At 40.8% G+C, this 25,812-nt stretch overlaps 2 protein-coding genes across 2 annotated transcripts; one reads left to right on the top strand and one right to left on the bottom strand.

The window, feature by feature from the left end:
* The first annotated feature begins 1,805 nt into the window (after positions 1-1,805).
* Positions 1,806-14,645, top strand: ppp3r1b (protein phosphatase 3 (formerly 2B), regulatory s1ubunit B, alpha isoform, b). The gene is made up of 6 exons (XM_057843115.1): positions 1,806-1,963; positions 2,455-2,494; positions 7,999-8,175; positions 8,240-8,299; positions 8,450-8,634; positions 13,740-14,645. The coding sequence occupies exons 1-6, from the start codon at positions 1,961-1,963 to the stop codon at positions 13,785-13,787; spliced, it is 513 nt and encodes a 170-aa protein (XP_057699098.1). The 5' UTR covers positions 1,806-1,960; the 3' UTR covers positions 13,788-14,645.
* On the bottom strand, positions 14,536-25,260 carry etaa1a (ETAA1 activator of ATR kinase a). Its single transcript, XM_057843113.1, has 6 exons — positions 25,163-25,260; positions 24,919-25,112; positions 22,912-23,111; positions 22,731-22,843; positions 17,705-18,543; positions 14,536-15,076 (listed from the first exon to the last, which is right to left on the bottom strand). The coding sequence occupies exons 2-6, from the start codon at positions 25,097-25,099 to the stop codon at positions 14,979-14,981; spliced, it is 1,431 nt and encodes a 476-aa protein (XP_057699096.1). The 5' UTR covers positions 25,100-25,112; positions 25,163-25,260; the 3' UTR covers positions 14,536-14,978.
* Positions 25,261-25,812: the final 552 nt, after the last annotated feature.

Here is a 25,812-nt window from a genome sequence, read left to right as displayed (position 1 = left end):
GAAACAAAGAAAAATGGGGGAAAAAAAACGTTTAAAAGGGTAAATATATGAAAACTGGTAAATGAAAATCTCGACCACTCCTTGATGTCTGCGATTTCTGCATCGCGACCCTTGTTATATTACCGTGTTTCACCCATAAAATCCCAAGAAAGCCCGCAAACGGTTTGCGAAGACATGTCAACAAAGCACATGGATTACTGAAACCATGTCCTATGGTCTGATGAGATGGGCGGGCTTTCTTGTGTACCGTCTTCAGAAGAGGCTTTCCCCTGGGGTGACAGCCATGCACACCAATTTGATGTAGAGTACGGCGTATGGCAGTTGTCCCCAAACTATGGCCCGCGGGCCGGATACAGCCCGCCTCCACATTTGGTCCGGCCCCCTGAACAATACCAGAGAGCACTTTGAATTTTTAAAAAATGTTTTTTATTCTCAATAGTTTTATTTATTTCCTGGCCTTTTTCTGTGAAGAACTCACAGAGGGTTATTTGGTTATTATCTATTTAATTAATAGTGTTATTATTATTTGATACTATTATATAATATTATTATTTTTATTTTATTTACTTTTGGTCTGTGAAGAATCGAGAAAGGGTTATTTGATTGTGGCTTTCTGAAAAACAATACATTTTTACATTTAGGCACTCCTGCAATCGTCACACTTTTTCTGTTACAAACTGACCCCGGCCCCTCATCAGAGAAGGGAAAAGTTATGTGGCCCTCACAGGAAAAAAGTTTGGGGACCCCTGGCATATCGTCTGAGCACTAACAGGCTGACCTTCCACCTCTTCAATCTCTGCAGCAATGCTGACAGCACTTCTGTAACAAGTCATGTGACATTTTGGAGGGAAAATGACAAGCAGTACTCAATTTGGACATTTAGGGATGTGCATTTTTTCATAGGGGTGTACTCACTTTTGTTGCCAGGGGTTTAGATATTAATGGCTATATTTTGAGGGGAAAATAAATTAGCTTTATTATATATGCTGCACACGAACTACTTTTCATTGCGTCAAACTGTCATTTTCTCAGTGTTGTCCCATGAAAAGATATACTTAAATATCTGCACAAATGCGAGGGGTGTACTCACTTTTGTGATACACTGTAGCAGACAATTGTACTCAAGTCACAAATTTCATGATTTGGACTTGACTCACTTGAGCTGGGAGGGTCGAGACTCAAGACTTGTCTCAACTCATGAGATAATGACTCGGGACTTGACAAGCTGACTCCAAAAATGTGCATCTTAGATTGGTTCCCACCTGCCAGTGATCCGCTTGGAACACCTTAATGCTGGTTTATTTCCTGCAGACTAAAATGCATTTTATTATTATTTTTTTTTTTTTTTACATTGACGAATAAGGTTCCCCTCAAATATAAACCTGAGTGCTTTGCGGGTGGACTGGGGAACAATGATAAAGGCCTTGACTCGACTCGACATAACTTCGTGACACTGAATCGTACAATTGTCTGGAAATTAGCCACACATTTTATAGTTCCTGTACCTTTGCAATCTGTCTCGGTCTTTCCCCATTCTTCATATGGGACTCGTATGAAGCAAACTTCACTTCCTGGAGCTTGTTTCTCCGCATCCAACAGTGGGTAGCCAATGGGTGACGCGGGAGAAGATGGATGGATTGAGTATGGAACACAATTGACTGCCATGTTGACAGCCAATGTAGCAATCGCTTACTTGGCCCTTTAGAAAAATGAATTTGCCAAGCCTGGTTTGCATCAAAAATGTTTAAAGTGCTGTGGAAATCACGTCAAGGAATTTCCTTCACCAAATAGACGATCTTGGACTCGCCTAAGTCCCTCCCCCTGCCGCAGTGCCGTTCGGGCTGCTGTGATGCTCCTCTCTCCACTTAGTCCCTGAGTTAGCTCTGTTAGCCGTGTTAGCTCGCCCACCCAATCGTCGCCCCTTTTCAAGCACTCCACTCCACAGCCGGCACCAGGCAACATGGTAAGAACAGACGACAGGCGCAATAATAAAAGTGACTTCGTAGGGAGTTTGTCGCGCGTTGCCATTTGCAGACATTTGGAGACTAACATTAGCCGCTGTTAGCTCGCCATCAAAATAACATCGATAGGCCTTCGACGTCCGCGTTCGTGACGACGCGACGGCCAGGCCCACTAATTTGACCATTTCATTTGTTTGGGTCATTTTCTTTGACATGAACAATGGAAGACACTTGTCAGCCCTCGATGTGCAATAAAGCTTCGTTAGCAAGGCTCTTGTTGTTTATGCTACTAGGTTAGCACGGCTAGCTACGGCAAGCGGAAGTGGGTTTGGAAGGCGTTGCACCGCCGCCAAAATAAAAGCTGATAAACCTGCGCGAAAATGTGTGGGTGAAAGCAAAATGGATACAACTGATGAATCACGTGATTGATTAATACTCATTAGGATTGGAGAGCATTTTTTTCTCAGAATAACTAGTTTGTTTTATTTTCCAGGGGAACGAAGCCAGTTATGCTCTGGACATGTGCTCGCACTGTAAGTATGTTGTCATCGCTAGCGTGAAATATATACCCAAATTATTTTTGGTGCTCATATTCATGCACTGCCACTGACAACGATAGACGTCCAATCCATTTTGACTTGGGAGTGGCTGGCACCATTGAAAATGGATTGGACGTCTACTGACGTAAATGGCAGCCAATGATTAAAAGGCGGGTTCTTAAAGGGGGCGGGGTTAATAGTAGCGTACTTGAATGATAAAGGTTGATTGTCTATAGACCCCACTCACCAACGTCACACAATGATGTGTCGCTGTATTGTGCCGCCATATTGTCCGTCATTGTGTGTCCGTATTCTCAATGGTCTCAATTTTATCTTGCAATTTATAGTGCAATTCATAGAAGCCCTGGTGCTTTCAGACGCTGTAAACTCATTGGATGTGTTGCATAGATTCAGATTCAGAATATTTATTGTCATTGTTACAAAAAAAGCACAACGAAACTTTGTTTGGAGCATCCATCCAGCTCATACAGCTAAGTTGGTAAAGTGCAAAGTGCAAACCCATAAAATAAATACCCATCAGTACCAAGTGTAAACATTGACACAGTTTTGGACATATGTACAGCAAAGATTCAACAGCAGCATGAGGTCGTGTCAGTGCTAAAGTGCAGAGCAAAAATATACCAGTTGAAAACAGGCAAAAATCAGTGCAAAACCCAGATAAGTTAATCAAGTATAATCAAGTACAGCCTACTGGTTGTCAACCAATGGGTAAGTGTCAGGGAGGAGGAAATAGTGGATAGTGACATACTGCAACAATGCAAACCAGCTCAGAGTTATTGTTGTTGGTGGATGTGGATTATTGTCCGTAAGAGGGGGGCAGAGAGGGGAGAGGGGCAGAGTTCAGTAGCCTCACAGCCTGTGGGTACAGACTGTTGGACAGTCGTGATGTTCTGGCCTGTATGGACCTCTACCTTCTCCCTGAGGGCAGCAGGTGGAAAAGACTGTGAGCAGGATGGTGCTGGTCTCGCAGGATGTTGTGCACTCTTCTCAAACAGCGAGTGGAGTAGATGGTGCTGATCTCAGGGAGAGTCATTCCTATGATTCTCCCGGCAGCTTTCACCACGTGCTGGAGCGCCTGCTGGTCTGCCTTAGTGCAGCTGGAAAACCACACTAAAAATCCGTATGTCAGAACACTGCTGATGGCACAGTTGTAAAAATTCACCATCAGTGGTCTGGGGATGTTAGTGCTCTTCAGCTTCCTCAGGTAATAGAGGCGTTGTTGTGCCTTGCCCACCGCTGTGGAGATGTGGTCCCCCCAGGACAGGTCCTCAGTCACTGTTACCCCCAGGAATTTGAAGCTTCTCACCTTCTCCACCACATCGTTGCCGATAGTAAGAGGCTGATGGATGATGTGACTCCCCTTACGGAAATCCACCACGATCTCCTTGGTTTTCTTTGTGTTTAGAGCCAAGTTGTTTTTGTGACACCATGACTCCAGATGTTGCACCTCTCTTCTGTAGACCGTTTCATCGTCGTTGGAGATGAGTCCGAGCACTGTGGTGTCGTCGGCAAACTTGACGATGAGGTTGGATGCAGAGGAGGCGGAGCAGTCATGAGTGTACAGGGTGTAAAGCAGAGGGCTCAGAACACACCCTTGAGGGGCCCCGGTGTTGATGGTGAGAGTGGAGGAGGTGTTTTTGCCCACTGTGACACTCTGTGTGCGATTAGTCAAAAAGTCCACAGTCCAATTGCACAGAGCGGTGTTGAGGCCCAGTTGGTGAAGTTTGGACCGGAGTTTGAGCGGCCGGATGGTGTTAAAAGCAGAACTGTAGTCCACAAAGAGGAGCCGTGCATAGGTGTTTTTATGCTCCAGGTGCACTAGAAGTGTGTGCAGCACTGTGGCGATGGCGTCCTCAGTTGAACGGTTCCCTCTATGCAAATTGGTGTGGGTCAAGTGAAGGTGGTATTGCAGCTTTAATGTGCTTGATGACCAGTCTCTCCAGGCATTTGGCGGGGATGGGGGTGAGAGCCACAGGTCTGTAGTCATTGAGACATGTGACGTTGGACTGTTTTGGGAGAGGGACGATTGTGGCTGCTTTAAAGCAGGCTGGGACCAGAGAGCAGGACAGTGAGGTGTTGAAAATGTAGGTGAAGACGTCTGTCAGCTCCGCGGCACAGTCCTTTAGCACCCGGCCCAGTACTCCATCTGGACCAGCCGCCTTCCTGGTGTTAATGTGGTGGAGGACACATCTCACCTCATGCGCGCTCAGGACAGGAGCGGGGTCGGACGAGGGGAGGGGGGGGCAGGACAGCGTCTTTATTGTCCCTGTCAAAACGGGCATAAAAAAGGTTTAAGTCCTCAGCGAGAGTGGGACTGTCAGCTGAGGGTGGTGGTGGTTTCCTATTGTAGTCCGTGATGGCCCTGATGCCCTCCCAGATCTGCCTCGGGTTTGTGGTGTTTTCTAACCTGGCCTCAATACGCCTCCGGTGGTGGTGCTTGGCAGTATTGATGCCCCTCCTGAGATTAGCCCGAGCAGCCCTGTATGCCTCCCGATCACCAGTGTAGAATGCAGTGTCCCTTTCCCGTATAAGTTGTTTTACCTCATGTGTCATCCATGGTGGTGTATTAGGAAACACACGGAACTCTTTCCAGCCTGTGACATTGTCCACACAGAAGCAGATGTAGTCCAAAACAGTGGAGGTGTAATTGTCCAGTGAGGTGCGATTATCTGTGTCGTGCTCTTTAAATACATCCCAGTCAGTGTGGTGGAAACAGTCCTGGAGCATATGAAGGCGTTATGTGGAAAAGCTTCGGTTGATCCATTCGCCAGATCCACATTTGATGCCTAAATCGATATTTTTCGACCCGCTGTCTTCGCCGTCTCTGCCTGACATCTGCTACCCTGATATCTACAACTATCTTGTCCACAGAAACTCAGCCTATTCTCACGAAACTTTGAAAAACTTTAAGAGCAGCATTCTAAGCAACATTACCCTGTGTGACCCTCTACTTCCAATTTTCTAAAATGGCGACAATCAATAAAAAAAAAAAAAGTTGACTGCGATGGCCGACGCTTCAAGGATAGGTGGATATTGGACTATTTCTTCAATAAAATACGCAACAACTGTGTCTGCCTCATTTGCAAAGAGAAAGTCGCTGTTTTCAAAGAGTTCGATGTGACACGATATTACCAAACAAGACACGCTGACATCATGAACGAAAACATTACAGGGAAGATACGCAGCGAGAAATGAAAGCAACTTGAAGCTAGTTTAATTTCACAGCAGCAGTATTTCGCAAGAGCCCGAGTGTCGAAAGAGAACGCCACAAAGGCGAGATTGTTGAAATTATGAATAAAAAAAAAAATAATAATAAAGCAAATGTGACACACAGAAGGGCTTGCTAAAATTAGTTTAAATATATTGTTCTACGTAAATCTGCCAAGGTAGCCCCCCACATTTTTACCACACCAAATCTGGCCCCCTTTGCAAAAAGTTTGGACACCCCTGTTTAATTAACTGTTGATCCATAGACGAGGCCAGCTTCTTTCACTTGTTACCAGCTAAATATTATTCAAAAAATAATGATGGTGGAAAAAATAAGCATCTTGAATTTGAAACTGTATGTTGTCGGTGATTAGCCTCGCAATGATCTTAATTGTGGTTGTCAGCCCAAAACCCTCTAAATATATATTAAATGCATCTTACCAGAAATAAAATGACTACTACATAATCTGTGGTGATCGTTTGGTGCCCAGTTTTCTCGTCGAATTGCAGCAGTCCATCTCGCTCTCCTCTCCAGGTCTCTCGGAATACAGTACAACTTCAAGTCTCTCCGTCTATCTTCTCTGTTACTGCAACCAACCACCACACACGCCTTCACCATTTTGATTATTAATGTTAACGAGCAGAAAAACACGCCATGATAGGAGTAATTTACGTAGCGGTAATGCGTAAACACGACGAGCTGACGGACAATACGGCACGGAGGCGTGGTTGTGACGTCATGTGAGTGGGGTCCCTTGCTTGTTTTCAAATTATAACAATTAAATGTAAAATTGTCAATGTCATTTGACTTATAGGCCCTTTCCGAAAAATATATAAGTGAATAAGTTTATTATGAATATTGTTATGAAATCGAATAATATACGTACTTATGTAGTTTACTTATCCTGGAATTTTTTATATATATATACCGTATTGGCCCGAATATAAGACTGTGTTTTTTGCATTGAAATAAGACTGAAAAAGAAGGGGTCGTCTTATATTCGCGGTCTAGACATTATACCAATTCACGACGCTAGATGGCGCCAGATATCATTGAAGCGATGTTCTGTCATGATAGATCTCAGCTACTCTCCCCATTCACGACGCTAGATGGCGCCAGATATCATTGAAGCAATGTTCTGTCATGACAGATCTCAGCTACTCACAAGTTTAACCAGTTTACATTATTTTATTGCAACGCTTTCCTTATTCAGATTTGTTTCAAGATTACAGTTAGTTAGAATTCACTTTGATGGTTAATGCAGTTATTGCAATTTTGTTTTTGATTGTAATAGATTGGTTTATTTACATTTCAAAAACCAGAAACCGTTCATTTACAAATTTGATTGCACTTAGGTTTACATATTTAAATATTCAGATATTAAGATTTGAATGAGGAAAATAACATGCTTTTTCCCTCAAATATATTGTTATAATAATTTGTTTCGGATGTACTGTAATTGTTTTCTGTATAAAAATTAATTTGGTGTTCAAAAAGTTTTTTTTTCAAACTCAAGTCTTGAAAAAGAGTCGTCTTATAATCAGGGCCTTCTTATATTCGGGCCAATACGTTAATATATATATGTATATATTATATATATATATATATATATATATATATAGTCGAATAACCACATATCTTAAAATACATGTCAACATAAAGTAGTTTCTCATTTATTTTCAAATATTCTAATTTTAAAATGAGATTAATATCCTGGAAAATTTGATTTTAATGGAGATTAACTGTTTTTCATAGTATTATAATTGCATTGAATTTTTAAAAAAATGATAAGTGCATTACTTTATGTCAACATGGTAGTTATTTTCCTAACTTCCAAACTCTAAAAAAAAAAATGAATATGATGAATATGAATACTTTTTTTCCCACGATCGTTTTGTTGATTCAAATTTTTTTGTGGAATTATCGTATTTTCCTAATTTATACAAACGTGTATGAATTACATGCAATGATGGCATTGATGTGGCATCAAACATAAATGCTGGGTGGTCTGGATTAAACAATGGAGCAAAACAGGAAGCATTTTGTTGGATTAGTCCCCACCCTCCCTCAATAAGATTAGTGTTAGCGCTGAGTTAGGTGTAGCGAGACGCCATGGCTGAAGCCCGCTACAAGTCGGGTGAGTTTGGGAAGCGGCCACGTTCAGGACGTGCTAGCGGAGCAGCCGGGTCTCTAGTCATTTACAATAATTGATTTTGTCCTCTGGCCATTTGTCTCCCTCGTTTGTCTTACCGCATTTGTCGCTTCTCAGTCGACGCAGACGAGATTAAGCGTCTGGGCAAGCGCTTCAAGAAACTCGACTTGGACAACTCAGGCTCGCTTAGCGTGGAGGAGTTCATGTCTTTGCCAGAGTTGCAGCAGAACCCTCTTGTGCAACGCGTCATAGATATATTTGACACAGACGGCAACGGAGAGGTGGATTTCAAAGGTATGCAATAATCACTGCAGTCGTCTGCCACTCGATTAATTTTTCTCTTTTGGTTGTTGTTCAGAATTCATTGAGGGCGTCTCTCAGTTCAGCGTCAAAGGAGACAAAGAGCAAAAGTTACGATGTAAGTCAAACCTAGAAAGAATGATCATGTGGGATTTTTCGTGTGTGAACAATTTACACAAGGAATTGTTAAATCTTTCCACCAAAATGAACATTTCATGAGTGTGCTTTTGTAAACATTACCGTATGTACTCCATTGTTTTGTTTTCAGTCGCTTTCCGCATCTACGACATGGACAAAGACGGTTACATCTCCAACGGTGAACTTTTCCAAGTTCTGAAGATGATGGTGGGCAACAACCTGAAGGACACGCAGCTGCAGCAGATCGTCGACAAAACCATCATTAATGCCGACAAGGACGGCGATGGGAGGATATCCTTCGAGGAGTTCTGCGCGGTCAGTCCGTCAATTTTAATACTAGGAGTGGGAACCTCTTGGTACCTCACGATACGATTTGCGATGCAAAGCTCACGATAACGATGATCTGACGATATGGCGATACAACGATTATCGATACATTGGTCAGGAAATCATTCTAGAATATTCTACAGACAACTAATAAACAGAAAAAGCAGTGTCTGCTTAGGCCTGTCGCAATAACAAATTTTAGTTTGCAATAATTTATCTCATGAATTATTGCGATATGCGATATTATTGCGCCTCCCCCCCATTTTTTTTAAAAACAAATTTACAATAACACAGTGAGAATACAGTATATAGTAATAGATCAAGTACACCCATTTAAACGCGAAAAATATTTGCTCTTAATTTCAAAAATACTTTTTAAGAAATCACAACTAAAAACAAGACCATGCCTCTTAAGTAAAAGACAATATTTATACCGCACAGAAACAGAGAATAAAAAAAATGTGTTTTTCAAGAAGAAAAAAAAAATATTCACTTAATGACTTAAGCATTTAGGCAAATGAAAACTTTTCCCCTCATCGCTTCTGCTATGGTGTTCCATAGGGATGCAACGATACAGATAAGTCATGGTTCGGTACGATTTTCGATACGGGTGACACGATGTTCAATCCGATTCAACACATTTAATGCTCTAGAAAAAAAAAATAACAATGGTATTTTTTGTTTCTTTTTTCTTTTTTTTTTTTTTTTGATAATGAGCAAAAATTAAATTGCCATCATATAACGGGTGACACGATGTTCGATCCGATTCAACACATTTAATGCTCTAGAAAAAAAAATAACAATGGTATTTTTTGTTTCTTTTTTTTTTTTTTTTTTTCTTTTGATAATGAGCAAAAATTAAATTGCCATCATATAAACATGCATTTTAGTGCATAATATTTATGTGCTTACTTCTTACTGATCTGAAGAAATTTTGTATAAAAGTGCTGAGAACAATCTTTACTGTTTGTAAAGTGAGGCGGGGCACAGTGTTGATTGCTACAGCTCTCTTAGCAGATAGGTTTACTACATGAGCAAGAGATCCTATTTGTGGATCGAATCCATCTGTGTCACGTACTGAATTAACAATATTTGCAGCATTATCTATAGTCACTGGTATGGATTCATTTGGCCTTCTTAACTTCCATTCAGTCATGGCGGTTTATAATTAATCGATGTACTATATGGACTACGTGTCCCATAATCACTCTGGGCGCACGTAGCAAATGGCATGGGACATAGCACATCTAGTTTGCCATTTCATGATATCTAGTGTGTGCGCAAACGCCACAGAAGTCACATCTGCTCATTAATGCACAACACCAGTATATGACAATCGACTTTCATAAACAGGACGAGTTTGAAGCACAGCACTGTTAATTTCCCACTCAATGTTCATCATGTCCATTCAGCTGTCCGTTGTCAAAGCGAGGTTGTTCGTAGGAGCCAAGTCGGTAACAATGGTTTGGCGGACTTCGTTGTAAATATCCGGTGTTGTGCCGAAAAATGGCAGCCCCGCGTGAAATGTCATCCCTGACGGGAGCGGCCACTCGTCAACAACACCGGCACGCTGGAGATAGTCCGCAGTCAATCCGGAGCACTGACGCGGCTAGTATACGTTGAACAATAGGATATAATGGGAACAGTTGGCTCTGGCGCTATTTTTTGCCAGACCTGGAATGAAGATGCATTTTGCGTAGTTGGTAACAAGGAATCCAAACTTGTAACAGCATGTCTGCTGCACTCGTGCACGCGAGGCGATAAATCGCAGCGGAAAAATTATCGCCTTCATTTTTATTTATCGTGCGATAAATTGAATTATTGCATCTTGCAACAGGCTTACGTCTGCTATGAATTGGAATGAGTTTATCACTAGTAGACGTCCGATCCATTTGAACTGGGAGGGATGGCAGCGAATGAACATTCGTTCACCCTCCCAGTTCAAACGGATTGAACGTCTATGTCCGTCAGTGGCAGCCAATGCCAGGCAATGAGGTAATTTTGGGCTATTTAAGGTCATTTACCCGTTGATTTTGTTCTTTCCTGCTGATTTAGGGGGTATTTTACAGGTTCCTGTTTGTTTTGAGTTACAGAACAGGAAGTGACCTGGGTATCACCCAAATGAATAGGCAGTGACTCAAACTCAACAGGAAATGACCCGTAAATCCCCTAAAATGAACCGCAAGTGACCTGAAATGCCCTGACAATCGGATGAACGCTGGTTTCGAATGAAAGAACATTCCCAGTCTAACTGGATTGGGTGTCGTGTAGAGCTGAAACGAATACTTGAGCAACTCGAGTTCAAAAACTGATCCGAGTAATTTTATTCACCTCGAGGAATCGTTTAATTTTGCCAGCTCTAAGCATCAGGTTTTGCCCGGACTACTTTTAATGCAACACGCTGATGTCACGTGCATAGAGGAAGAAGCAATAAAAAAAAATATAAAAAACCTTTCTGTAGCCGACAGCCACTACAAACTGCACCGACGTTGCTAAAAACTAGCCCGCTTGATGCTACGGTGGCAGGTAGCATCTGATGCGTCTCATAGATATCACATATATGTTGAACTAGATGCGAAATGACAGTCAGCGGTTATAGTAAACAGCAGCCATCTTAAAGCAGTACACGTGTCAGCGCTAACAAGATTAACGTTACTGTCACTCGCTCACGTAACGTTAGCCCTGCGGAGGGCTAGGTTTCTATTAATTATGACCACTGTCGATGCCTGGCTAACGTGTCTTACATACAGGCTTTATTTAATCTGTGAAAACAATGCTGTAGAGTGATGTGATGCGGGTGTAAAATGAAAATATAAAGCTAACTGTCAATTTTAGCTGAGTCGTCATTGCTGGATAAAACACCAAGTAGCACTGGTCCCTAATGTGCTCCAATACAGCAGGTATCATACTGTAACGTTGACAAAGAGTCACCATCTTCGTTAGGTTGCAATTTTTTTATGTTTTAGGAACTCATGGAACAACAACAACAACAGGAAGGCACGTCTCTCGCTCTCCCACACCTCCCTCACGTCACGCAATTCATTCAGTAACGCATGCAAATATCCCTACCATATTATAACCTGATATGTTACAACACATTTATTTTGAACATTGCATAAACTCAAAATCCTATCATGACTTAGTTTCAACTAACTTAAAACTTAACTAAAACTTAAAAATGGCTAGACACAAATGGAAATTCAATTGAAACACGTGGAAAAACACTTAACGGCATTTTTAGGTAAGAAATATATATATATATTTTATAAGATCTAAAAGTTTTTGGAGTGAAAGCGGTGAATTGGTCTTTTTTTATTCTAGTCACATCTGAGAGGCAATTGGCTGTTTTCAACAATGTACATTGAAAATAAAGACATTGATTGACAGAAAATGGTTCAATATTAGATGAAATGTCTTGTTTTGTCATGTATATTTATAGAAACTCTTTAACTAAAAAATATTTGCCTGGTACACTAGACTCACCGCTGTTCTAGCTATTGAGTCTGGCCACCATTCAGCGGATACAATTTCCAGGGCGGAGCAAACAGACAGCGGAGTGGACCAATCAGCGAGGGGCAGACGTGACGTTAGTAAAACGACGAGGGCAGGACGAGGGACTTGCGCGCGAAAGGAAACATACGAGGAGAGCGGAGTTTATTCAACATGGCTAGCGCGAGACAGACTGTTGTCAATTGCCACGTTTACATGGAGCCAAATATTCCAATTTCAATCGGAACATTTGTTCAAACCGAATAAATGTGTTCCATATAAACACCTCATTCGGAATGAACAGGCCCAAACCGAATGGAATTTCATTCCGATTCACAGGGGTGGAATATTCCTTTTCCCAAACCGATTAGAAGTAAAATTACCTGTATATCATGTAAACAGGGAAGCGGAATGGTGTCTGGCTGCGTTCTTTCTGCACATGCTCCGTACTGACGTGGTGACGTCACTTGGTGACGTAAGTAACGTCACATGCAACATGGCTTCCAAGCACACGCACAGCGCACCCACACAACTTTTTAAATGAACGGCGTGTCATTCTGAAGTTTTGTTTCCACTCGAAAAGTTAGAACAGCGCTGATCTGACGATCGATCTCCATGTTTTGCAACGTGACGCTTTGTTTTGATTAATCTGCGCATGTCAGACGGCAGTTGTCAAACGTCCTTTCGGAATAAAGGCAGACACATGTAAACGCTGGATCGGAATAGATGAAGTGACATGTAAACAGCTGATGTGAAATTTCCATTCGGAATGATTTGAATCGGTATGAAAAAAACAGTCAGCATGTAAACGTGGCTATTGACTCGTGTCGATGTGTTTTTGGTAATTTAAAACTGATTTTACCGTGGATTGGAACATATTCTCGGCTCTCCTGTTCACCATCTGTGTTGTTGTGGAGACGACTTCCGACGCGCAAGAGTGACGTAGCTCGTTAAGAACACGTCACGCAAATAAACGAATCTGATTTGTCGATTGATTTTGTACCTACTCGAGAGGCCGTCAATGGGCTGGGTCCCAGACTTTTCTCTCAGTGTTTGAAAAATACAGGGAGAACAGTCTACCCGCGCCAGGCAAAAAAAATATATTTCCTCTGATTACTCGATTAATCGATAGGATTTTCAGCCGATTACTCGATTACTAAAATATTCGATAGCTGCAGCCCTAGCGTCGTGTACCGTTAATGCAGCCCTAAGAGTTAACTGAGACACTATTATGGTGGAAGATTTTGGATAGCAACTTGTTGGTTTCTTTCCTTTTTTTTTAGACATTGACACCTTTTTAAAACGATATGTCGATTCTTGCCAGGAGCATATCGATAACGTTTTGGCATACAAAGTATCACGATATATCACCATTTCGATGTTTTGTCACACCCCTGCTACATTAGTAGTTGAATTGGTGCTAAGAAAATTGACAATAATATCGCATATTGGCAATAATTTATGAGCCATATATCGCCTACTAAAATTTCTTATCGTGACAGAGGCCTTTTTAAAACTGCCTTAAAGCATAACTGCAGCCTGTGTTAAGCTTATGTATGACACACAATCTACTTAAAATGAATCTCCTGTTTACCCCCCTGCAGGTGGTGGGTGGCTTGGACATTCACAAAAAGATGGTGGTGGACGTGTAATGGGCTCCCCCCCTGCCGTCGCCGTCCACCTGAGATCCGCTTGAAGACGTCGTCCAGAACCCCGCCCCCTCACCCCCCCCCCCCCCCCTTACAAAGCCAAACTCTCGCAGCGATCGGTCGAACAGGAAGCGGCACTTTTGTCGATTGCTCGGAAGGTGTTTGTGTATTCTTTTATTTTTCGGCGCCGAGCGAGCGACCGCATTTGGCGGTGTGTTTGTTTGCATGTGTTTTTATTTATTCTGCCGTGTACAGGAAGAGAGCGTGTGCCAACAGGAAGTGCGTGCGTGCTCGTGATTGACGACGTGATTGGACGTTGGTGTTGATAATTAGCCTGACGCGTTCATTTGCATGTTGGTGACGCTCAGGCCAGCACGCGCTCGCACCACCAAGTAAAGCGACCACTTTGATGTTTTCTTCTGCTGTCGAGTGGCGACAAAATTTTTTCTACAAATCTGCTGTGTGGCGTTTTCTTCTTCTGTGGTGCAAGTGTGCGCATGTGCATGCCGCGCAGCTCAACAGCGCCGCCTGCTGCTCGCATGTCAATCAGTCTTTCAGGTTTACAAACTTGGGCCCGCTTCATAAACCTCACCTTTGATTTTTTTTTTTTTTAATTTGGCCTCCACGTTCCCTTGCTAAGCAAAGCACACAAGATGAGTTTAGAAATTTAAATAGTCGATTTCATCAAAAGTCTTATGTGTGCACTAGGGTCACGTGACTCTGTGCACGTTGCATGCGTGACGTTTGCATGTTGTTTTTTTGCACGCGCGTGCGGTTTATGCGGCGTCGGGCCCTGCTCGCTCTCACGCGATTGGATGACATGAGCCACGTGGCCGGCCAAACACCAGAACAAACGACACATTTTAATAGGAAAGTCATACCAAAACACACTTAGCGGTGAGGCTGTTGGCTCATTTCACGCAATGTTGTGCGACTGTGGTGTTTACATGTGAATACTTATAGGAGTAATAATAGTGATGAATATGAACATTTCAAACACACCGTGTTGCCAATTAAAGGTTGGAAAAAAAACCAGTGTGATGCATTTGAGGAATGAAAACCTACTACTGATTCCTGTTTGTCATAATTTTATTTACAATTTCTGTGAAGATTTTTAATGGCATGTTGGCCATGACATAATAAAGTGAATGACAAATTGTAGTTTAATGTTAAAAGATACAAGGAGATGGGATTTCATTTGATATTCTGGACTTCCTGCAAGCGGCGTCGCCGGCGCTCCATGGCCTGCTGCTTCTTCCGCTCGATCTCCAGTGCAGAACATTTGACAACCACTTCACACACAACAAGTACATGTTTTAATTGTGCTGGCATAAGTCGGCTGCTACAAAGCATTATTCTAATAGTCGTTTGATAGATTAGCTCATAACTACATCACGCTATTATGTTTCTCTGGGCTTTACATTTTACCTGTGAATGTGCATTGGAACCAAAAATGATGCACTGAGAAAAGTTGGACTATATTATTTATGTTAACCTGTCATTGTTTTCCAAACGCAGATTTGTAAAAAAAAAAATCATTTTGGATGCTAGCACCGATAAGCAACCAGCACTCGGAAGACTTTATTGCACTGGAAGACGCCGTCCGATGCTTGATAACATTACAGAGGAACAGTTTAAGAATAGCCCTGAGTGTTTTTGCCCTAAAAAGGATGGATTGACACAAGGGCTCCAGCTATTAATTATTTTAGTAGTCGATTAATCTATCAAGTAGGTAGTTGGAATAATTGAGTCATCAGATTAGGAACATTTAATGCGTTGCAAAATAAATTTTAGGAGATTTACAAAAAAGGCTTGCCAAGACTGCACTTTCAAAAGTGCAATAAATGCGATTACAAAATAAAATTCCGAAGTGTTTCTTCAAACAATGCAGAATTGCACTTATATTTAAAAAATAAAATACCTGAGCTTATCCTCAAACTGTATAAAAGAATAACGAGGATCTAAGTACAACAAAAGAAAAATTGGCTAACTTGCATAGCAAAGGTCTGCTAGGTTAAATGCTATAAAATGCTAAAAAAAAAATTTAATGATCTAAACAAATCGTTCACATATTCCCACAAAAACGGCTAAATATACCAATAAAATAAATTATGAATGCATTTAAAAATTTTTTTAGCTCAAACAAAAACTCATGTTGGTCTTACCCGGGAGCAGCTGGATTCAGCTATGTATATATGTCATATTCACTGTTGTCACTAGAAGGCAGTGTATCCACCCAAATCAATAAAACAATGCAAACACTTCTAAAACAAACTGTTGTAATGCCACTAATTAAACTAATGCTTGAAGCAGCAAAATTTGATTCGAAGTTCCCCCCCCCCCCAAATCGAATTACTCTGGTTAAATAATCGTTGCAGCACTAATTATCATAGTGTGTTGCAACAAAGCTGCTACACTAGAGATGGTGCTCATATTCGTTAGCTGGGGCCTGAATATATCTGATGCTATGGCGGGGATCTTAAAGACACTTTGTCAAGTACAAGCTTAGAAGGCAAGGTGTTTTATACATTTTCATATAATGTATTCACCTTACCAAAATTCGTTTCAAATTGCCAAATATGACGAATCCAACGCTGTTTTATGGCGCGGCAGGGCATTGCTATCAGCATTAAATGTGCTGGCCAGAAATTCAACACCTACAAAGATTTTACCATAAATTTAAGACCTAGAGATTTTAATTCAATACTTTTTAAGAACCAGGGTTGCCACGGGTTGTTAGTTTAACATGTTTATAAAAAGAAACTTTTCCTCTGAATTTTAACTACCATAATTTTCTAACTATAAGCCACTACTTTTTTCCCTTCATTTTGAATCCTGCGACTTATAGTCCAGTGCAGTTTATTTGATGATATATTGGGGTTAATAGGCAACACATCCCTCCTAGCATGCATTGCAGCGCTACAGATGTAAATAACAATCAAAATTCATGTTCTCAGCTAATTATTTATTCAGTTACTGTTCCAGTTGTTTCATTAATTGCTTGATATGGTATTTGGTAACACTTTATTTGACAGCTGCGTCATAAGACTGTCATGAGACCCTCATAATTATTACATGACACTATCATGGGCATTACTGAATGCTTATCACAGATGTCATTAAGTGTCATCCGACAAATTACGTTACTAACTCCATTTATGTCCAGCTCGGATCTTTTACATCCATTCAAAAGTGAGATGATTTGCCGGATGACACGAAATAACATCTGTTATAAGCATTCATTAATGCTCACGAGTCTCATGTCCTAATTATGATTGTCTAATCCCTGTCTTAAGGTGCCACTGTCAAATAAAGTGTTACCAAATATCATAACTAGCAATTAATGAAACAACTGGAACAGTAACTGAATAATTAGCACAGACTTTGAATTTTGATTATTTTCATCTGTTGTGCAGCAATGCATGCCAAGAGGCATGTTGGACAACAACAGTGTTGACAGCAGGTGGCAGAAGAGGTTGACCGTCTCCCCCAAGAGAGCAATGACGGCCAAATAAAGAATCTTGAAGCTTTGAAGCCAATGGATTCAAAGCTTCATGGTGGTTCATTTGATCTTATGACAGTCGTATGATGCCGCTGTCAAGTAAAGTGTTACCGGTTAGTATTTTTTGGTGTAAACATACCATAATACAGTGAGGACAGCTACGGCTTATAGTCCAGTGCGTCTTACATATGAACAAAGGCTGTTTTTGTGTCACATTTGGTGGGTGGCGGCTTATAGTCAGGTACACCTTATAGTGCGAAAATTACGGTAAAGAAAAACATGGATTCATTAAAATTAGAAAATTGAGAATATCTACAATAATTTTCCCTTTTTTTTTTTTTTTTTTTTTAAATGGCAAGATAATTATTTCATGAATTTGATTTTTCTTTGGCATGAATGGAAAACAAAAAAGTCTTACCCTTGCTGGTCACCATGGAAATAGGATGGTTGCTCACCATGCAACCAGGCTTGCTGGTCACCATGGAAACGGGGTTGCCAGGTCTCTTAAAGGTAAACTGCTGTGCAGCTGGTCGCTCCGGAAGTGAGCAAGGATGAGAATATTTTCCGGGACAGGGTTCAACGGTGGCGCCTTCGTGTCCCATCCGATTCTCTACATCCTCGCAGAGTTCACGCAGCATCTCATCATCCTCTGGATCGTCCCAAAAGGGGTCAGACAAGAAGATGGCGTCCAAGTCGTCTTCCGGGAAATCGTAGGCTGCGGGAACTGGTTTTTGGGTTGGACTGGGTGAGGCGAGTTCTTTTCTGGCGATACAAACTGCTGAGGGTAATCCACAAATGTTTGTCAAGTCAGGTTTTGTGGTGTTTTCTGTCTCCGCAGTGCTGCTCCTTTTTGATTGGCTGTCAGCGAAAGTTGCAGACACCGCCAGGTCGGTCTTCTGTGTGGAACAGTGTTTGGGCAGGCAGAAGTTCTCTGGGTTTTGAGTCATCTCTGCAAGTAACGAGTCATCGAACAGGTCGTTGTCCTCCCAGTTGACTGAGAAGTCGGCGCTTGCCAGTGCGGAAGATTTATCGGCCGCCATCGGGCTCGCCTGCTGAGTGGGTTCGTCGAACAGGAAGTCCAGGTCATCCTCAGTGTGTCTCGGTGGCGATGCGAGGTTGTGCAGACGCTCCTGTGACTGCAGTTGCAAACTTTGGGGGTTCATATCTCCCTCCTTCTCCTCTTCTTCGTCCTCGTGATGTAACAAGTTAAGGTCAAAGCGCCTGGCCAATTTCAGCAGATCGTCAACGCCGTTGGATCTGCCAATTGAACAACTGTATTGAGTATTAAGAATTGCCTATAGATGACAATCATGCAATCAATTCACGTGGTCCATATCAGCACTATTGAATGTTTTCAGGAATTGATTTTGTATTCTGAAAGCAGTGTTGTTTTCGACAACGGTACTAAAAATATTTCGTCAACGGACACTTTTTTCGAAGACGATAACGAGCTAAAATGTGTTCTGGGAGACTAAAATCAAACGAGACAAATGCCAGTTTTCATCTGACGTGATGAAAATGCGCAATAGATTCTGTCACATGTTCACATGTGTAGTTAGCCTGCATCGTAGCCAGTGTTGTTAATCTTACTGAAAAAAAGTAATTAATTAGTTACAAATTACTTCTCCCAAAAAGTAATTGCGTTAGTAACTCAATTACCTGAATGTAAGAGTAGTTAGTTACTTGGCAAAGTAATTGGTGATAATTACCCCCCCCCCCCCCCCCAAAAAAAAAAAAAAAAAAAAAAAAAAAAAAAAAAAAAAACATTGGCCACACTATGTGAAGTTTTTTGTGAAGGTTTTTGGTACAATTGGCCCGAGCCCAATTCTTTACCCTAATTTACCCTTTACCCTGAATCAACTGTTAAAAGTTGTTAAAATTGCTCCCATTATTGCAATAGTTCCCTTCTCTCTACTTTCGACATATGAAAGTTTTAAAACTGTTTCATCATTTAAAGATATTCAAGTCAAGATTTTGCCAATTTAGAAGTATTTAAGATAAAAAGTTACTTAGGTTCGCTAGGAAGGTTCTCTACAACAGAGCCATCCTAAAAAGTCTACTGCTTTAAGATGGCGGCTGTCTACTAACTCATTTAGTGCCATGTCTGTCATTTTGCATCTAGTTATATCTATGTACAGTACATGTGATATCTACCATGTCTACCATATCTACCATAACATGCGGGCGTAGTTTGTAGGCTATCGGCTACAACATGTATTATTGGAGCTACCTAGCATCGCGTTTGCTCGGCGTCACAACTTTCTTGCCTCCTCCCCACTCCTGCTCTGCTCTGTCGTCTCGGTGAGTCCGTCTCCCTCAGACTTTTCGACCAATATAGTAACGCATGCCTTTCCGTCCTCAGTAACGGTAACGGCGTTGCCAAGATGAGAAAAGTAATTAGATTACCCACTACTGAAAAAAATAACGCCATTAGTAACGCCGTTATATTGTAACGCCGTTATTAACAACATTGATCGTAGCAGTGTCTGGTTGTGTCACGAGTGACATGCTGGGCCCCCACCTTCCAACTCACCAATGTCGTCTCCAGTCACTCCAGCTTGCGCACACGGTAAGATTTGTGTTCTTATCTTGGCCAGAGAGAATATACAATGTTGCTTTAGCCTTCTAAGGTTTGTGCTGAGTGATCATCACACACTGAATGTAACTTGTAGCATTAGGTAGGCTATCACAAACAGCAAAAGTTCTCTGGAAGTCTCGGACAATTTTTTTTTTAGACATACAGTTCGTGGCTTCTAGGTGGGTATAATTAATTAAAAATACCGTATTGACCCATATATAAGACAATGTTTTTTGCATTGAAATAACACTGAAAAATAGGGGGTCGTCTTATATTAGCGGACTAGACATTACACCCTTTCACGACGCTAGATGGCGCCAGATATCATTGAAGCGATGTTTTGTCATGACAGATCTCAGCTACTCTCCCCATTCACGACACTAGATGGCGCCAGATATCATTGAAGCGATGTTCTGTCATGACAGATCTCAGCTACTCTTTTTAGTTTAACCAGTTTGCATTTTATTGCAATGTTTTTCCTTATTCAGATTTGTTTCAAGACTAGAGTTACAGTTAGACTTCACTTTGATGGTTAATGCAGTTATTGCAATTTTGTTGTTTTATCACAACAGATTGGTTTATTTACATTTCAAAAACCAGAAGCCATTCATTTACGAATGTGATTGCACTTTAGTTTACATATTTAAATGTTCAGATATTAAGATTTGAATGAGGCAAAATAACATGCTTTTTCTCTCAAATATATTGTTATAATCATTTGTTTCGGATGTACTGTAATTATTTTCTGTATAAAAATTAATTTGGTGTTCAAAAAGTCTTTTTTAGAACTTGAGTCTTGAAAAAGAGGGGGTCCTCTTATAATCAGGGCCGTCTTATATTCGGGCACATACGGTACTTATTTTCTTCACTGTAGATAAGTGTTTCTTACTAATACGGTGATGGATTGTTTTTCTGCTGAGTGTATTATCACCAGTTGGCGTTGTCCATGTAGATGCTAAAATGTGTGCTCGTCTGTCAATGTTCATTCGAAATCTTTAGAAACATTTATTTTTCTTCTTTTTTTAATGTCATTTAAAAAAAATTTACAAACAAAAACATTTTTAGTAAACGTCGAACAAAACTAGACGAACACATTTTGGGATGAGTAAAATATGACAGACTAATAACAGGCATGAAAGCGGGTCAGGGGTAAAAAAGGTGAGAAGGGTGTGGAGGAAATGTTCCGATAAACTGTATAACTAGGGCTGTCCCAAACGACTAATTTTCTCCCGATAATTCAGCCAACTACTTTTACGACTTGTCGACTAATCAAATAATACCCCCCCTTTAGCAATTTGCTTATTAATTCACAAAAACATTTCGGAACACTTAAATTCTTTATTAAAGTCCAAATAAACACTGAAATAACAACAATAAATCCCAAACAAACAATGAGGTGAAATGCTGATAGCATTAACTAGTGCAAAAGAATAGAATATAAACAGATTCAGAACACTGACTTGGCCTTTCCAACATGACTCAAAACAATTCTTAAAAAAATTCCTAGCATTAATATTATATTATACTACTATAATAGTAGTGTAATAATTATTAATTGCCAATCAGATTTTTCATAAAGGGTGTCATTTTAAAGTTACTCTTAGTGTAGAATCTGAATTCTGAAGTATGTGGGATTAACTCCAGAAATCGTTATTTATATGACGAACATGACGTGCTTTTATTTTGAAATGTTCACCGGAAGTATGTTCGCTAAACCGCTTTACACGCCGCAAAAAAAGCTCTTTTCGTCATTGCATGTACTGTCAGTAATCAATTTTTCTTCTTTTTTTTCATTTGCAAATACTGCTAAGCAGCGATTTTTCATGTTTGAAGTGTCACCTTTTAACCGCAAGTTTGCGTTTTGGAGAAGACTGCCAATGTTTTATAGCCGACTAAAGTAGGTTGTCTTTTTTCCCTAATAGCCTCAATGTAGAAATGCTAACGTTTACAGTGGTTAATATAGAAGTGTTTCCTTATTTTGTATGTCTGAACTTTAATTCTACGGCGTGTTGATGACCAATAAACATCTGTGAAAAGAGCTGGAGTCTCAAATGTCATCAACACACACGTGTACACGTACGCACAAATGTATGAACGCACGCACGAGACGATAAAACGCAGCCGTGAAAATTACTGCCCTCATTTTTATTTACCTTGCGATAAATGGACTCATTGCATATCGCGACAGACTTAGCAACTTCAAGAAAACATGAAGTGAGTTAGTTAGATGGACTTACGATGTCATTCTACCAAAATTACAACTGGGTGATGGCGCTTTAGGAGTTCGTTCACGGCCGACGTGCAGCCAAGCTTGGCATTGAAGAGACAGGACATAACAATGTACCCTCCTTTGTTTCGTTGAAATAGGTCAATGTTTTGGCCACACTGGGGCGTTTTTTTGGCTTTGTGCCACTTTCCCCTCTTGCATACCAAGCGTCTGACATTAAAAAAAAATCTCCTGACCCTCCCACCCCCCTAAAATTTTTCTCCTCTGATCAACACAAGTCACGTAGGTCACTCTTTTTGACTTCAAAATGGCGAATTTCGCCAAAAAAGGTCAGAGATTTTCATGCCTGAATAAGGATTATTGTCCAAAAGACTAAGACAAAAATTAAAACGGATACCAAAAACAACAATGTCTGAAAGTTTGGGCCCTCTGCCTGAATGTTTGTCTTTATAGTTTCATATTTTACTTTGATGAAAGACTACAGAAATTAGGTCTGAGCAATATGGGACAAATATTTTAAAAAAAAAAAAATTCTGAGAGAGTAAGAACAAAAGACAGTTCTCAAAAAGAGTTAAACTATTTTAACTGTTGAACAAAAGTAATCTGAATAAATTGAAATACCCACATTGGTATACGAACCTGGGCGACTTTCTCCTGTTTTTTGGCGGCTCAACGTCGGGCGTGCATGGGATGGCGGCGCTGTCACCAATCCACTTCAATAGGGTGGGCTCGCTCACTTCGGGCCGACCGTGCTGCACACACATCATCGCCAACTGTGACGTCACAGCAGCAAACTCCAAGCCAAATTGTGCATTCTCACCTTGGGCGCAATTCTACTGACAATATCAGAGATGTTGACCACACCCGGCGCGTGCTTCTTCGCCCGTTTGCCCAGTCGCTGGGGCGATGGCGACGAGGCGTCCCAAACGATGTCATGATGGGTGTCCGAGTCATGCGGGGACTCGCCACTGAATGCTGCGGTAGCTCTGGATGAGCAAGGCCTGGTCGGGGTCTTAAATTCTACAACACAACAACAAACCATGATAAGGATGCCCGTGATTGATCACGTGATCAGAAATCGGGTCCGATTATGTCATATTCAGAGGATTGGAGTCCAGTGAAATAATTGTTTTAAAGATGTATTTTATTTAGAATTTTTAAAGGATAAAAAGATGTTGTCAAAACAAATGTAGGTTTTATACCACTGGCTTACATGCTTGAAGAGGACCAGCTCATGTTTGTCAAGTAAAAATTGGGTACTTACCTTGTTTCGAACCAACAACTCCGTGTGGCGTGTATCACCTAGTCTAAATAGATACACAGCTGTGAATGGCCACAGTCGGACTTTGTTTGGATCTTAACGTTGAACCATTATAATATAGAAAGATACACGACTCGAACGTCACAGACATCAAGGAGTGGTCAAGGTTTTCTTTTTCAAATATTTACCCTTTTAATAATAATTTTTAAAGTCATTTTTTTAAAACTAAATATTAGACATCTATTAATGATTCTAAGCTAATAATGATAGACGTTTCGAGTAATAAAACAAATTAGAACAAAACAAAGGAGGTTGCGGGGTGTCTGTAAATGGGGGTCTACAGGGTAAAACGGACAAATTGAAAATAGTTCGGGGGCACAATGCGCCATGAAACCTCTATGGCAGCATATAGACATATTGTTCTATCAAACAGTTCTTTTGGCTTAAAATACAGCAGCTTATTTTGAAGAGGCGTACAAGAGCAGAAACTGTTTTTTAAGCCTTGTCTGTGTTTTCCACCATATATAAAATCATGAGAAAGTGCAGCAGTAAAGAAAACTGGAAAATAGAATTTCAAAACCTTGACCACTATTTGAGAAACAAAAATGTCTCTGTCAATGTGACGAGAGAAACTAGGAAATACCACTTAGAACCTGGGAACATAATATGTGTTACATGGTGAATTATCAGCAATTTGCCCTTTGGATGTGCCGATCCGATCACGTGATCGGAAATCGGACCGATCGCACCATTTTTCAGAGGATCAGAATTGAGTGAAAAGGATTGTGTTTTTATGTTCAAAAAATATATTTTTGTTTTTCTGCTTCATGCTCGTACAGCGTCACAGCCTCTCACCCTCCCTCCTGCTAAGCAGTGTGGCCAAACTGTCTAGCTTGCGTTTGGTAAAGTTAATGATGGTTGACAGGTTTGTAGCTTTGATCTCGCTTGATAGCTTGATAGGTCTACAATCAAAAGCACAAATGTGTCAATCACTGTTAAACTTGCAAAAGTGCTGTGGCAACTCATTGTGTAAGTGAGAGGCTGTTCTCCGCAGCGTGAACGTCAAAGCGTGGGTGGATTTGAGTGGACTCACTCAATTAAGCATTTAATAAAGACAAGCCTTTTTCTACGTTATTCTTTCACATTATGAAGGCAGCACGGTGGGACAGTAATATTTTTGGAACTTTTTTTTTTTTTTTTTAAACAAAACCTTTTTCGGTATTGGATGGGGACTGCATTGGCAGATTCTCAAAATCATGTGACTGACTACAAAAAAAAAAATCCCTCATGTGGGCTACTTTGGCCTGAGTACAGTACATAAGTGAATTAGTATGTTTTTTTCCTCCACAAAATAAGAGAATGCCTGATAAAAATAAGTTGAATACAAATACGTTTACGCTTCAACATTTAGTTCCAGGAAATTATATACATTTTCAGACGAATTAATACACTTACTTAAAAATAAGTCTCATTTGAGACATTTCTAAGAACATTTCACACGGAATGACACAAAATGGCGGGATTTTATCTTTCGGATAATGACATACAGTAAAACATTTGACCTACCAAACTTCGGTGTGTCGGAGATGTCCGACTTGTCCGAGACGTTTTGCTGCTGCTGATGATGTTGTTGTTGCTGCTGCTGGCTTAGTTTGAAGCTTCTGCTCAGGCGGCGGCTCGACTTCGAACATGACGGCGCTTGTTCGTGTCGTTCTTTGAGCGGAGGCCGTCGAGGGTCTTCCTTCATGGCCGCTTACAAACTAACGTGTTGTTATTTAATCAAATGCACTCGAATTCACATTACAATTACCTGCATTCGGGTGTAACATTTTCAAACGCCAAGCGACAGTTCGAAAGTCGCGCCATGTTTTCCAACAGAAGAATCACGTCACTGCGCATGCGTCACATTGTGATCCCAGTGTTTGAATAATCTTTATTGGCAAAATTCCATTTACAAGACAACAAAACAGAAGGGTGAAGTCTTGAACTTCATTACTGATCCGTATCTGATATTCTGAAACATGCAATACTTTCTCCCCAATGCTTAATAAGCCTTTTCACTAAGTTTATGAACAAAGATGCCTGACAACAAAACTTAATAAATAACATGGTTTAACCATTTGCAGGGAAGGTGACTGTTGAGGTGGTTGCAGCTCAACGTTGCATTCGTAGAAGAATTGACGGTGAATAAGTTGTCTTTTAGCCAAAACTCGGCGTGTTTAGTTTCCATTGACATGCGGATACATCCTCTCTCATTGCTGTCTTCACAGGCAATCCCACAAATCAAAGTCATCAAAGTCAAACACAAAGAGGTAATAAAAGTAGCACTTTAGACAATTAAGTCCCATCCTGCCATCTTGTGGCGAAAAGATAATATGTCAATAATAACAAGCAATAGGAACATTATTTCAACATCAACTGAGGACACATTTATGAATACAAAACATTTCCTCCACCATT

Source organism: Corythoichthys intestinalis, chromosome 8, assembly GCF_030265065.1.
Source record: "Corythoichthys intestinalis isolate RoL2023-P3 chromosome 8, ASM3026506v1, whole genome shotgun sequence".
Taxonomy (NCBI): domain Eukaryota; kingdom Metazoa; phylum Chordata; class Actinopteri; order Syngnathiformes; family Syngnathidae; genus Corythoichthys; species Corythoichthys intestinalis.
Note: the sequence above shows the minus strand (reverse complement) of the source record. Positions and strands in the feature narration are given on the sequence as shown.

Coding starts and splice junctions, on each gene's coding strand:
- ppp3r1b (XM_057843115.1), top strand. Junction 8,300..8,449: donor CAAAGAGCAAAAGTTACGAT/GTAAGTCAAACC, acceptor TTTTGTTTTCAG/TCGCTTTCCGCATCTACGAC. Junction 8,635..13,739: donor CCTTCGAGGAGTTCTGCGCG/GTCAGTCCGTCA, acceptor ACCCCCCTGCAG/GTGGTGGGTGGCTTGGACAT.
- etaa1a (XM_057843113.1), bottom strand. CDS start 25,099: ATGAAGGAAGACCCTCGACGGCCTCCGCTCAAAGAACGACACGAACAA. Junction 23,112..24,918: donor CTCCGACACACCGAAGTTTG/GTAGGTCAAATG, acceptor GTTGTGTTGTAG/AATTTAAGACCCCGACCAGG. Junction 15,077..17,704: donor TTCCATGGTGACCAGCAAGG/GTAAGACTTTTT, acceptor TTGTGTGTGAAG/TGGTTGTCAAATGTTCTGCA.